The sequence below is a fragment of the Talaromyces stipitatus genome, genomic scaffold (genome assembly GCF_000003125.1).
Source record: "Talaromyces stipitatus ATCC 10500 scf_1105507295511 genomic scaffold, whole genome shotgun sequence".
In the NCBI taxonomy this organism is placed as follows: Eukaryota; Fungi; Ascomycota; class Eurotiomycetes; order Eurotiales; family Trichocomaceae; genus Talaromyces; species Talaromyces stipitatus.
Genome location: NW_002990119.1, coordinates 496352 through 507777, shown reverse-complemented (window position 1 = coordinate 507777; position 11426 = coordinate 496352). Strand labels below are relative to the sequence as shown.

At 45.5% G+C, this 11426-nt stretch overlaps 5 protein-coding genes across 5 annotated transcripts, besides 1 other annotated feature; 3 read left to right on the top strand and 2 right to left on the bottom strand.

The window, feature by feature from the left end:
- Positions 1-37: 37 nt before the first annotated feature.
- On the top strand, positions 38-1792 carry TSTA_099000 (cytochrome P450, putative; the record flags this gene model as incomplete). The annotated part of the gene is made up of 4 exons (XM_002485838.1): positions 38-403; positions 471-630; positions 688-1317; positions 1377-1792. 4 exons carry the CDS (start codon positions 38-40, stop codon positions 1790-1792), a joined length of 1572 nt encoding a protein of 523 aa, XP_002485883.1.
- Positions 1793-2437: 645 nt separating this feature from the next.
- On the bottom strand, positions 2438-4402 carry TSTA_098990 (choline dehydrogenase, putative; the record flags this gene model as incomplete). Its single annotated transcript, XM_002485837.1, has 3 exons — positions 2438-2484; positions 2542-4006; positions 4064-4402. 3 exons carry the CDS (start codon positions 4400-4402, stop codon positions 2438-2440), a joined length of 1851 nt encoding a protein of 616 aa, XP_002485882.1.
- A 1003-nt stretch (positions 4403-5405) lies between these two features.
- TSTA_098980 (short-chain dehydrogenase, putative) lies at positions 5406-6508 on the top strand. Its single transcript, XM_002485836.1, has 3 exons — positions 5406-5782; positions 5837-6113; positions 6185-6508. Exons 1-3 carry the CDS (start codon positions 5499-5501, stop codon positions 6479-6481), a joined length of 858 nt encoding a protein of 285 aa, XP_002485881.1. The 5' UTR covers positions 5406-5498; the 3' UTR covers positions 6482-6508.
- Positions 6509-6805: 297 nt separating this feature from the next.
- Positions 6806-8009, bottom strand: TSTA_098970 (alcohol dehydrogenase, putative; the record flags this gene model as incomplete). The annotated part of the gene is made up of 3 exons (XM_002485835.1): positions 6806-7465; positions 7534-7663; positions 7717-8009. The coding sequence occupies 3 exons, from the start codon at positions 8007-8009 to the stop codon at positions 6806-6808; spliced, it is 1083 nt and encodes a 360-aa protein (XP_002485880.1).
- Positions 8010-9055: 1046 nt separating this feature from the next.
- Positions 9056-9081: a microsatellite.
- Positions 9082-9316: 235 nt separating this feature from the next.
- TSTA_098960 (monooxygenase, putative) lies at positions 9317-11167 on the top strand (the record flags this gene model as incomplete). The annotated part of the gene is made up of 4 exons (XM_002485834.1): positions 9317-9503; positions 9567-9945; positions 9999-10564; positions 10628-11167. Exons 1-4 carry the CDS (start codon positions 9336-9338, stop codon positions 11165-11167), a joined length of 1653 nt encoding a protein of 550 aa, XP_002485879.1. The 5' UTR covers positions 9317-9335.
- Between the last annotated feature and the right edge of the window lie 259 nt (positions 11168-11426).

Sequence of the window (11426 nt, the reverse complement as noted above, 5' to 3'; positions counted from 1 at the left end):
ATGGTATCAAAGTTCAATTCCAATCCTCGACTTGAACATGTTTTATACTTTCGTTGAAGCACTACCCTACAATCCGGACCGCAAACAGTTTCTGTTTGTGACCTTAGTAGCCGCAGTTCTAGTCTTCCTCTTCTTTGTCCAGCTTCGTGGCTCAAAGGTCAAATCTCAGTACCCCCTCGTGGGCTTTAATCTCAAAAATAAGCTATTCACGAGCGTACGCCAGCGGTGGTTCTGGTTCAAGCATGGCCCAGAACTTATACACGACTCTTTTAAGAAGTTTCCCGATGCGATCTTCACCCTCCCATCACTCGATCGCACTTCCATAGTTCTACCTCCTCGCTTTCTGCAGGAGATTAGAGACCTTCCTGGCACCATCGGCAACAACTCTCATGCAACCTCGGATGTAAGTCTTCACCACGCCTTTGATAAAACATGCACTATACTGCGAGATATTTTTAACATGTACGTAGTTTTTTATCGGCGATTGGACAACGCTGGATTACGAGATCTTTAACCATTCTACAATTGATGCCATCAAGACACAATACATTGCCAAGATTGGCCAACAAATTGGGCCCGCTTCGGACGAGGCATCATACGCTTTTAACAAACATTTTGGTCGATATGAAGGTTTGTTCATAGCTCGTTACAAACTCAGAAAACGCTGGTACTAACAGGAGCGTCAAGACTGGACTCCCATCGTGGCCCAGCCCAGAATTCTGCAACTTGTGTCACAAATGGTAGCTCGTACCATTGTAGGGCCAGACATATGTCGTGATCCGGAATGGGTTCCAGCTGTGATCACTTATGCACAGAATGTTTTCATGGCCGCAGTTGCCTTCAAGCTTGTGCCTGATATGGCAAGACCCTTTGCAGGACTCTTTACGCCTTACCTCTACCGTATTCATAGGGCTCGCCGTACCATCAGGAGACTCGTCCGCCCAGCGATCGAACAAACGATGGCTTGGCGTCGTGAAAACCCCGAGTCCTGGACAGCACATACTAAAGATGACACAGTGACGACGCTGGAGTGGCTAGTAGAGACATCCGAGCCTAAAGATGCAACTGTGCCAATGATTGCTCATCGTCTTACTGGTGTTAGCTTTGGTGCAGCTCATACAACTTCGAACACCATCACAAACGCCATTCTAGACCTGGCCAACGACTTTGACCATTGGGCACCACCGCTACGACAAGAAATCGGTAGCGTCCTAGGTGAAAACTCGATCACCAGTCTTTCTAACTCCGATCTGTCCAAAATGTGGAAGCTCGACAGCTTCCTGAAAGAGTCACAGAGATTTCATCCTCCATCAAAGCGTACGTAGGCTGTATTTTATACGCATACAAGTACCTATCTACTGACCAACAGAATTTAGTCTCTGTCAACCGAAAGATGATGAAAGATCACACTCTCTTTTCAGGAGATGTTCTTCCCAAGGACGCCCATGTTTCATTCGCTGGAGTACCCATGTCCATGTCTGAGGAATTTCTCAAAAACGCCGAAGAATTCGACGGTTTCCGTTTTGAGCGCCTCCGCCGTAATCCCGAAACGGATCATAACGGTTTGCAATTCACTTCCTCTTACGCAGGTAGCCTACATTTTGGACACGGTCGATACATGTGCCCTGGAAGATTTATGGGCAGTTTGATCAGCAAGCTGATGGTGATTGAGCTGTTGAGGCGATATGACCTAAAGCTACAAGAGGGAGGCCGGCCTAAAAATATCATGTTCTTTGACATGGATATCCCAGATCCCAAGTATGAGATCTTGTTCCGTGACAGGAAGGCTTAAATATTATACTTCTTTTGTTTTTAAAATCCTGTCTACGCTCATGATCTGTAGCTAACAGCTTGTTTGAGAGATCTGTTGACTTGCTCGAATAGCAAGCTTATGTACTTAGACAGATTGAAGGAACCTTCCAGACTGTAGCTGAAATAGATTGATTTCGGCCTAGACAATTTTTGTATGATATTTCTGGTAACCATCGCCAAGTGTTCTAAAGACTTAAAGTATGCTGTCATCCCTTCTTACTTATTTATGTTTCGTTATACTCTTTTGTATTTGCATCGGAGAAATTTCGTTGTACCCTTGGTAGATTTTACAACGGAAATAGGCGAGTGCTCCAATATAGTTACCTGGATGTCATCAGCGACTCTATTTAATTGTTAGTATGATTTTGCTACCGCTCAAAAGATCTAGTACTGTAAGTAGGATATAGCCGGCAAGTATTCTCATGGAGTGTCAGAGGTGGGTGTAGGAGCTGCAGTGACTAATCTCGACAATTGATTAATACCTCCAGCAGAATTTTTGGTTCTCCTGGTTATCGAATTGACACTATCTAATCTATTATCTGAAGACTCTAGTAGCAATATATCGTTACAAGAACAATGAATATTGCCGGGAGTAATGAACTTGCATATCACTGGGTTTCACTTTCTACTCAGACCCAGTAATTGTGGAGGCAATTTTCTCCGCCAATGCATCTAAATTTATCTTAGCCGAGGATTCGCAGAGTGAGTACTAGGGTAATGGAAACTTACACACAGTAGCCATTGGATGTCCTGGTGGCAGAATAGGGAATATAGAAGCATCAACCACTCGAAGATCTGAAACACCGTATACTCTCGCTTCTGCATCTACAACCGCCATCGGGTTATCTGATTTTCCCATTGAACAGGTGCAGGCGGCGTGGAAGATAGTCAGGAAGGTTTCTTTTATTATTTGTGCAAGATCTTCATCGGTCGATACGTCAAGACCTGGGAACGCTTCTTGTCTGTCAAGCAAGAACGGCTGAACAGCTGTTGTATTGAAGAACTCTCGAACACGCCTGTATCCAGCTATCGCTACTTCCATATCTATTGAATTGGAGAAGAAATTTGGATTAATAACGGGTTGAACTGCGTTATCAGCCGATGTGATTGTAAGATTGCCGCGCGATTGCGGCATGACTATGGCGACACCCATAGTTGCATAATTGAAGCCATCGTGCGGATCGCTGCCACCGGATATATTTTGGTAGCCAAGGTAGGCGGCAATGGCAAGATACTCTACCTCCGGCCAGTCGGTAGGATACTGCTCGAGAGCATGGCGAGCATCTGCAGACAAAGTGCTTCGAATTGGCTCCGGTAGCTTCTCCCAGCCAAGCACATCGTTGGAAGGGTTTGTAAGCATTCCTGAAGCATTTTCCTGGAACTTCACAGAGGCATCAGTGAAAAGTTCTGGATTTCCAAGAGCCGAGGTCGTCTGCCCTAGAACTTTGTAGGATGGGCCAAAGTAGACATGGTCCTGCATATTTTGGCCGACACCCGGTAGGTCCGCAACGACGGGAATACCGAGTTCCTTTAGGGTCACTGCCGGGCCTACGCCAGAAACCATGAGGAGCTGGGGAGAACCAAAAACACCGGCTGAGACTATTACTTCTTTTGCCGCGGTGAGAACATAAGTGTCACCCTGTGTATCAACTACGACGCCAGTAGCTTTCTTATCCGGGCCAAAAAGGATCCTTTTAGCCATGGTCAAGGTATAGACTGTATAGTTGGGGTACTTGAGAGCTCTCTGAAGGAATGAAGTCTCGGACGAGTCTCGGGTCATTGTTTTCGCATCAATAGTAGATACAACATAAGATGAACCAAGAAGTTCACCGCTCTGGAAGCCATCGATTTGAGGAATTCCCATGGCTTGAAGACCTTCGATAGACCAGGATGCGAATGAGAACGCGTAGTTTGAATAAGAGAGTGATAGAGGGCCAGTGCAATTGCCCATCACGGAAATGTTGTAGAGAGGAGTTGAATTGGAAAAGCGAAGCTCCATGTTTGGTGGCGTGAAGCAAATGCTCTTTTCGAAGTATGGCAACAGGTTGTCAAGCGTGTAGCTGTCGTCTCCAACCAGGTCTGCCCATGTTTGATACGTACCCTTACTTCCGCGCTGATAAATCATGTAGTTTCTCGCCGAGCAACCCCCGAGGCATTTTCCACGTGCATAGTGCATTTCCACATCAAGGGCGCTCTGTATTCTGATTAGAACAGATGCCATTCCAGACTCATTTTTCAAACTACTGCGTACCTGTTGCGGACTTGTCACATAACCCCAATCAATCAGAGGGTGCCAGTCATCGGGACGCTTTGAGATGTAATTATCGTCTAAGCCTGGCACCTGGCTCAGATTTCCGTTGCTGATCTCGTAAAAAGTTCCAGCCTCAACTACAGCAACACTGCCGCTTTGTTGTTCCGCAAGACGTGTAGCGACGGTCAGACCAGCATTTCCGCCACCAACGACAATATAATCGTACGTCGCATTCCTTCCGGGAATCCCAAATGAGGATCCTAAAGGGCGAATTGCCGTAGTCAGCGGTGTGAAGACAGAGAGAGCACAGAGGAAGCGCAAAGCTAGGCGGGAAGACATCCTGATTCTAAGAAGGTAATACAATGACTTTGCCAAATTGTCATCTTAGCCAGACAATCCCTACTCGCTTTATACCCATTTTCTAAATATGATTCTAATGGAAGATTCTTTCGCTTTCCGGGCTAGCATGCATTCATGAGGGTAGTGGCTTTCGAAAGATGAATACGAAGGCCCAGGCATAATATTTGATACGACGTCTCGAAAAGTAACTAGTAAATGCTGGGGCCAAATGCTAGCCAGCAGTAATACGAATTTCGAGCAAAGAGAGGTGAAGAGACAGGGAAGCCACCTATGACGCCTCGTATCATGGGCATGTAGACCAGTAGCTGAAGATTTTGCCATTGTATTATTCCATTCGTGATTTATGAAGCTCGGAGTCCCTTAGGCTTTCTATAGATATATCAGATCAGCCATCAGACCAGCTACTCAGTAATCAGGAATATATTGTATAGCAATTTGCTAATCCCAAGTTCCAAATTGACTCGATCTACCAGTAGTTATGTAGTTAGAACATATCATTTTGAACTTCTTGTTTGGTTTTCTACCAAGTCTCGAGCTTCATCAGCTCATCACATGTGTTTATTGCGATAGGAGGCGAGTTTTTTATCATACTGTTTCATAACCTTGTATAGTTATAACATCCTTCTCCCTATTCTACTATTACTCTCTATAAAAATGACAGCTTACAATGGCTTGTACTAATTCCTAATACAGTTAGACAGTAGAGTTAGGGCAAAAAAGAACAAAGGAAACGAAATACCGTATTAATCCGAGATTTTCCGCTTCAGTCGTCCAGGGTCTTACAGCTCGACTCCACCACCAACACTACTACATTTAGAAAGTGATATGATAAACTTACATTGTGGTGGCTGGCCTAGGCAATCTCTCTTTTTCGACCTTTCTCATAGCTGACCCCGCTCCATTAGTACGGATAATCGGATATTCAGCGACGTTTGTGGTTTCTTTGTGGCGGTCTCATCCCACTTTTTAGGACTTCGCACTCACCCCATCGCAAAGAAACTCGTCAATCCTCAACTCACATCGGTCTACAGACTTAGCAAAGAAAAGAACAGAAAACAAAAAACAGAATAACAAAATGTCAGCTCCAGTGTGGCTCATCACGGGTACCTCCAACGGCTTGGGCCTTGTTCTGGCCCTTCGCGTTCTTCGCGCGGGGCATCGTGTCGTGGCCTCTGTACGCAACAAGACTAAAGCCGCCGCTGCAGTGCAGCAAATTGAGCAGGCAGGAGGCTCTGTGATTGAAATGGACATGACAGAGTCCCAGGCCAGTATTTCAAGCAAAGTGCAAGCTATCGGTCGCATTGACTATCTGGTCAACAATGCTGGCTACTCTATTCTTGCCCCGTGCGAGACAATCACGTACGTGATCAAAATGTCGGCTGCAATAGAGGATTTAACTGACGCGGGTAATAGTGAGAAGGATGCAACACTTCAACTAGCTACCAATTTCTTTGGTCCGCTGTACACTTTGCAGGCGGCCCTCCCAGCCATGCGAGCCCAGCGCTCGGGAACCATTGTCAACGTTTCTAGTGTCGCGGCCCAGGACCCCTTGCCTGCATGCTCTCTGTACAGTGCATCGAAAGCTGCGCTAGAAGCAGCATCCGAGTCTCTTGCAAAAGAAGTAGCTCCCCATAACATTCGCGTGTTGATTGTCGAGCCGGGCAATTTCCGCACCAACTTTGTCAGCGCTGTAAGTATGGTGATTTCTCAACTTTCATAGGATCGAGTTCGAAGCAGAATTACTGATACTCAGCATTACAGTTGGCTCAAGCAAGCCCTGATCCGACCACTGTCCCGCCACATTACGACGACCCAGTTGGTAACGTGATTCGCAAGTTTCTCACTGTGCACGGCAAGCAAATGGGCGATCCCGAGAAGGGCGCCGATCGTATATTTGAGGCCTGCACAGGAACCGGCATGGCCGGTCATCTGACGGGAAATGTCTCAAGACTAGTTCTCGGGAGCGATGCGCATACCAGGATGAAGAAGAGCAGCGAGAAGTTTGTTCATGAGTTGAGTTTACAAGAAGAAACTGCCGCTAGCACTGCTTTTGAGTAAAATACAAGATCAATTGTCAATGCAGTGCTTAGAAATAAAATACGCAGCCTCGAAATCGTTGGTCTGGCCACAACTGTCTGTCGTGGCATGTAAATTAGGTCAGGGCAACTTCTTTCCAGTCCTTTGCTAGATAATATTATCTTCCTGGAATATGATTCAATCATGAAGTTGAGTATACCTGAAATCCTAGTAAGATATGCATCCTTCGAAGAAGATGAAATGTAATTCAATTTATTGAGTACTCAACTGCTACCATCACTAAAATACTTAATCATGATATTTTCCCACGTCCTGCCTGTGCTGCAGCTTCGACAGTACTGCGAATTATAGAGTATAAATAAGTTTTACACCACTAACATTGCCAGCTTGCATTTCCTCCAGACCTTTTAGTGCCCCTTCTAACCCACTACCGGTCTTATTAACAACAAAGTTGACAGGTTTGATGCTTCCATTTTCCAATAGAGGCTGAGTCAACTCCAAAAAGAACTGGTAAAACTTCATTTCTTCGGGGTCCGGTGTGATCGGCGTCTGGCCAAGCCAGCAGTAATACTCGCCCATGGTGTCATAGCCGCGCATGAACTCTTGGCCGTGAACCATGGGGTTAGTCTTTTTCAGAAGGTCATAATCTGATGGCATAATGGTGCCGTAAACACCTGGTTCCGAGTCACACATAGCCGCGGCACAAATACCGGCACCATCACCGGTACAGTCCCAGGCATATTTCAGGCGGTTACCAGTTAACTTTTTGATATCGCTTGCACACGTTGGTGACTTGTAGTCGAAAACGGCATCTGCTCCCAAGAATGTCACCAAGTCGAAGTTGTGAGGAGAGCAGGTCGTAATCACAGTAAGCCCGGAGAGCTTAGCGAACTGGATGCCAGCCATGCCTGTCGCAGTGCTACCTCCGTAGATGAGGATGGGGAAGGGTTCTTTTGCTGGCTCTGTGGGCACTGGTAAATTGAGGCGCTTGTACATGCCTTGGCCCTAGTTCAGAAATCAGAATACGTCTCTGTCTCAATCTCTCTCGCTAAGGGCTTTAGGTTTGGCCTTACGACAGTCATGATCGCAACACCCAAGGTTGCGGCTTCTTCAAAACTCAAGTTGTCTGGAATCTTTCTCTGCACCGATGCCTTTGCAATAGCATACTCGGCAAAGGCACCAGACTCGTGATTGGCGCGATTCCTCAAGCTTTGTTAGACACCCAGTAAAAACAGACCGTACAAGTTCATACTTACGAGCCATGAATCCAGCCTGTGATTCGATCACCTTTCTTGAGATTTGTGACTTTGCTTCCAACCTCCTCGACAATACCAGCATATTCACATCCAACTCTGCACCCGACGTCCGCAGCTCCGTACGCGATATGTTTCCAGTCCGTAGGATTGATGCCTATTGCCTTAATTTTAACAAGCACCCAGCCGTCACGGACGATGGGCATGAGCACGTCGCGGACTGCAGCCTTTTTCAGTTCTACCACGACGATAGCCTTCGTAGTGGGCAGATTGACACTCAAGGATTGAGAATTCATGCTTGCGTTTTCGAGATTAGGGATGGATGTCTTGAAGATTACAAACTCACAAAGTGGGTGCGATGACTATTCGCCTATCCTTAAAATGCACAATGTAAGCTATGGTGCATTTGGCAAGTACACCTATCCGAGAACGCTTGAGCTTCATGTAAGATGTGTCCCAAAACCCGAAGCCGAATGAGACCTGGGACTGCCTAGATCTTACAGGCGTTTACGTCTATATTAAAGTTTCTCGCTTCAGCTGCATCCTCAACGAAGCGTCCTATTCACCTGGTCTACGCCACGAGAACCACGGCGGCGCGGGCCTTCTTCAAGAAATTACGGAAGCCAGTCTCTCCAATACTCTAGTCAAAGCGACATACTTTGTCTAATCTCCCGTGGCGAGTGACGCTATCTTGAAGCCTCAGAAACATGAAAGTGTAACAGTCTGATGCCAATAAACTGATATCTTCACCCTCCTATACATAAAGCCACAGATTAGGCCCCCAAATATACGTGATGCAGTCGTTACTTGCCATAACAGAAATGTGTAGTAGTATCCTTGGATTCTTTTTTCGAGCCATACCAGTGCATATTTGATGGCTCCAAATGTGTCTTACCCACCAGACTAATGTTTGCAACCCTCATATGCATAAATGCACAGGTGCAGCAATTAAGCTTGACGGTAGGCGTTTAGCGATGTGCAGTCACCATTTTTCAACGTTTGCATAATTATTAATTAATAGTAAAAGACTATTAAGAATTGCAACCCCTGTTGAAGAACCAAGACCTTGCCATGTACTTCTGTTGCTACAAATCAAAGTAAAAGATAAGCGAACATCCCTGGTCCGCACATGCCAGTTTCTGATTCCTCTGATAAGCCTTTCGGCTTTTTCTAATTAGGAAGGTGAACTTATTGCAAATCAGGAATGTACTCAGAATCTTTTACACAGGGCAGTCATACCTTTCCACAGCCACTAGTTACTCGAGCCTACAGTTCATACAAAGTTATGGGGACTGTGGGGCCGAGCACGGGCCATGCGCGGAGCCGGTATGGGGATCAACACCAATACAATACAGTACAGTACAGTACCGGTCGGTATGTTTCGTACTACGTATTACATAACTATGTATTGTTGCACTTCTTCACTTCTACGATTCTACCTAGTCAGACAATTCCAAATAGTCAAGGATCATCTCCTGATTCAATTACGTATTCAGTTCTGAAGACCTTGACAATCATTCAACTTAAGTTATATGGACTGACAGTAGTGCGAGGGCTTCACCCTGAACAGGTCCTCTCTAAGTAAGTTAGTCCAGCACAAGTGACCATTTTGGCTCGTCAATATGGAACTCGACACAGATGTACTCATCATAGGAGCGGGAATGTCCGGCCTTGCCTTTGCTGTGCAGCTTATACATCAATACGGATATAGGAATTTTGAAATAGTCGAAAAGGCCGAACATATTGGAGGCACTTGGTTTGTGAACTCGTATCCTGGCTGCGGTGTAGATGTAAGAAACCTACTTCACCTACTAGGACAAAAATACAACAAGGTTCCTGCTAATTATTCACAGGTGGCAGCGCATTACTATTCATATTCGTTTTCGTCGAACCCAAATTGGTCGCGTAAATATCCATTACAACCCGAGATTCTCGATTACTTCCAGAGCGTCGCGAATAAATACAAGATTGAGAAGCATACCAGATTTTACTCCATCGTCAAATCGGCCTACTGGGATCAGTCTCTGGGGACGTGGCTGGTTACTGTCGAAGATTTGAAGAGCTCCGAGATTTATCAGCGCCGATGCAAAATTCTCGTTTCTGCTGTTGGCATTCTCTCGGTGCCAAACAAATGTGAGATCAAAGGAGTAGAACGCTTCCAAGGCCGGTTATTTCACACGGCAGAGTGGGACCATTCATTCGACTGGAAAGATAAAGAGTTAGTTGTAATAGGTATTGTTCTTCTTCACTATCTACCAATATGCCTGTCAACTAACAGCTCGAAGGAAATGGATGCAGCGCAAGTCAAGTAGTCCCAGCGCTTAGCGAAGGTTATACCGCGGCAAAGAAAGTCACACAGTTCGCTCGTCAGGCGCAATGGGTATTCGAGCGTCCAAATCCAGAATACTCGAACTTCTTCAAATGGGTTATGAAATGGATTCCACTATCAATGCGTGTTTATCGCGCTGTGCAAAATTATTATGCAGAGCTGGACTTCCTGAGCTTCCGTACTTTGAGCGGTGCTGGAATTAGGGAGATGTATGCCAACACTCAAGGGGCTTATATTCGAAGAACCGCCCCTGAGAAATACCATGAGTTCCTCATCCCAAAAACGGAAGTTGGCTGTAAACGTCGAGTGATGGATTCTGGCTATCTTGAATGTCTGAATCGTGATAACGTTGAACTGATTTACAAAGATCCTATAGACGAGATTGTTGAGAATGGAGTGCTCACAAAGTCAGGTCGAATTGTGAAAGCAGATGCTATTGTTCTCGCCAATGGCTTTCAAGTTCAGAAGCCTTTACTGGCCCTCAACCTATTTGGTGAAGGAGGAGTCAGTGTTGCGGAGCATGTAAGTAGAAACTTAAAGATCCAGCGATGTCGTGGTGTTGCCGCTGACAATCTTGGTTATCAGTGGGATAAATTCAGTGAAGGCACAGCCTCGGCCTATTTTGGCACATGTCTGTCTCAATTCCCTAATTTCTTTATCATGATGGGCCCGAACACCGCCAGTGGACACGGTTGTGTGACCTATACCACTGAGTGTCAGGTTAACTTCACCCTTCGCGTCATTAAGCCTGTCCTAAATGCACTTAAGGCTCAAAGATCTATACTGCCAGTTCTCGGAAAGAAGGCTGATATAGTGAAGGTGAAGCCTAAGGCCGAACAAGAGGACATTGACAAAGTTCAGGATAGTGCCAAAGAACTGGTTTGGTCGTCTGGATGCACCTCTTGGGCGCTAGATATGCGGACGAATAGAAATACGACAATGTATCCCGACTTCCAGTATAAATATTGGCTGAGAAGTATATTTATTCCATGGAAAGACTTTGAGTTTTCAAAGTCATCTCAGTTTTCTGATTCGTCTACAGTGAAGTTCATTGGAACTGGAAGTTGGATCGCCGTTTCCGTAGGCATCGTGGCCGCTGTGGCGACGTTTTGGCGTCAGATTTAGTTCACGAGAACCGTATATGGAGGTGAGATGCTGGAAGAGGTTGAATTTGAAATCTTGTATTTGTTGTTATTTGATTTTTCTAAGTTTCCAGGACGCAATGAATCATTGGTGACCAAAATATAGATGTTCTGTTTCAGCCAATTCACCCAAAAGAACAATCATATGGTCAAAAAGACTGCTATATGTATTTACTTTCAAATACCTTTTCGAGAGAAAACCAACTTTCGTCTTGTTCTTTCTTTCACCTGGAAGGTTACAT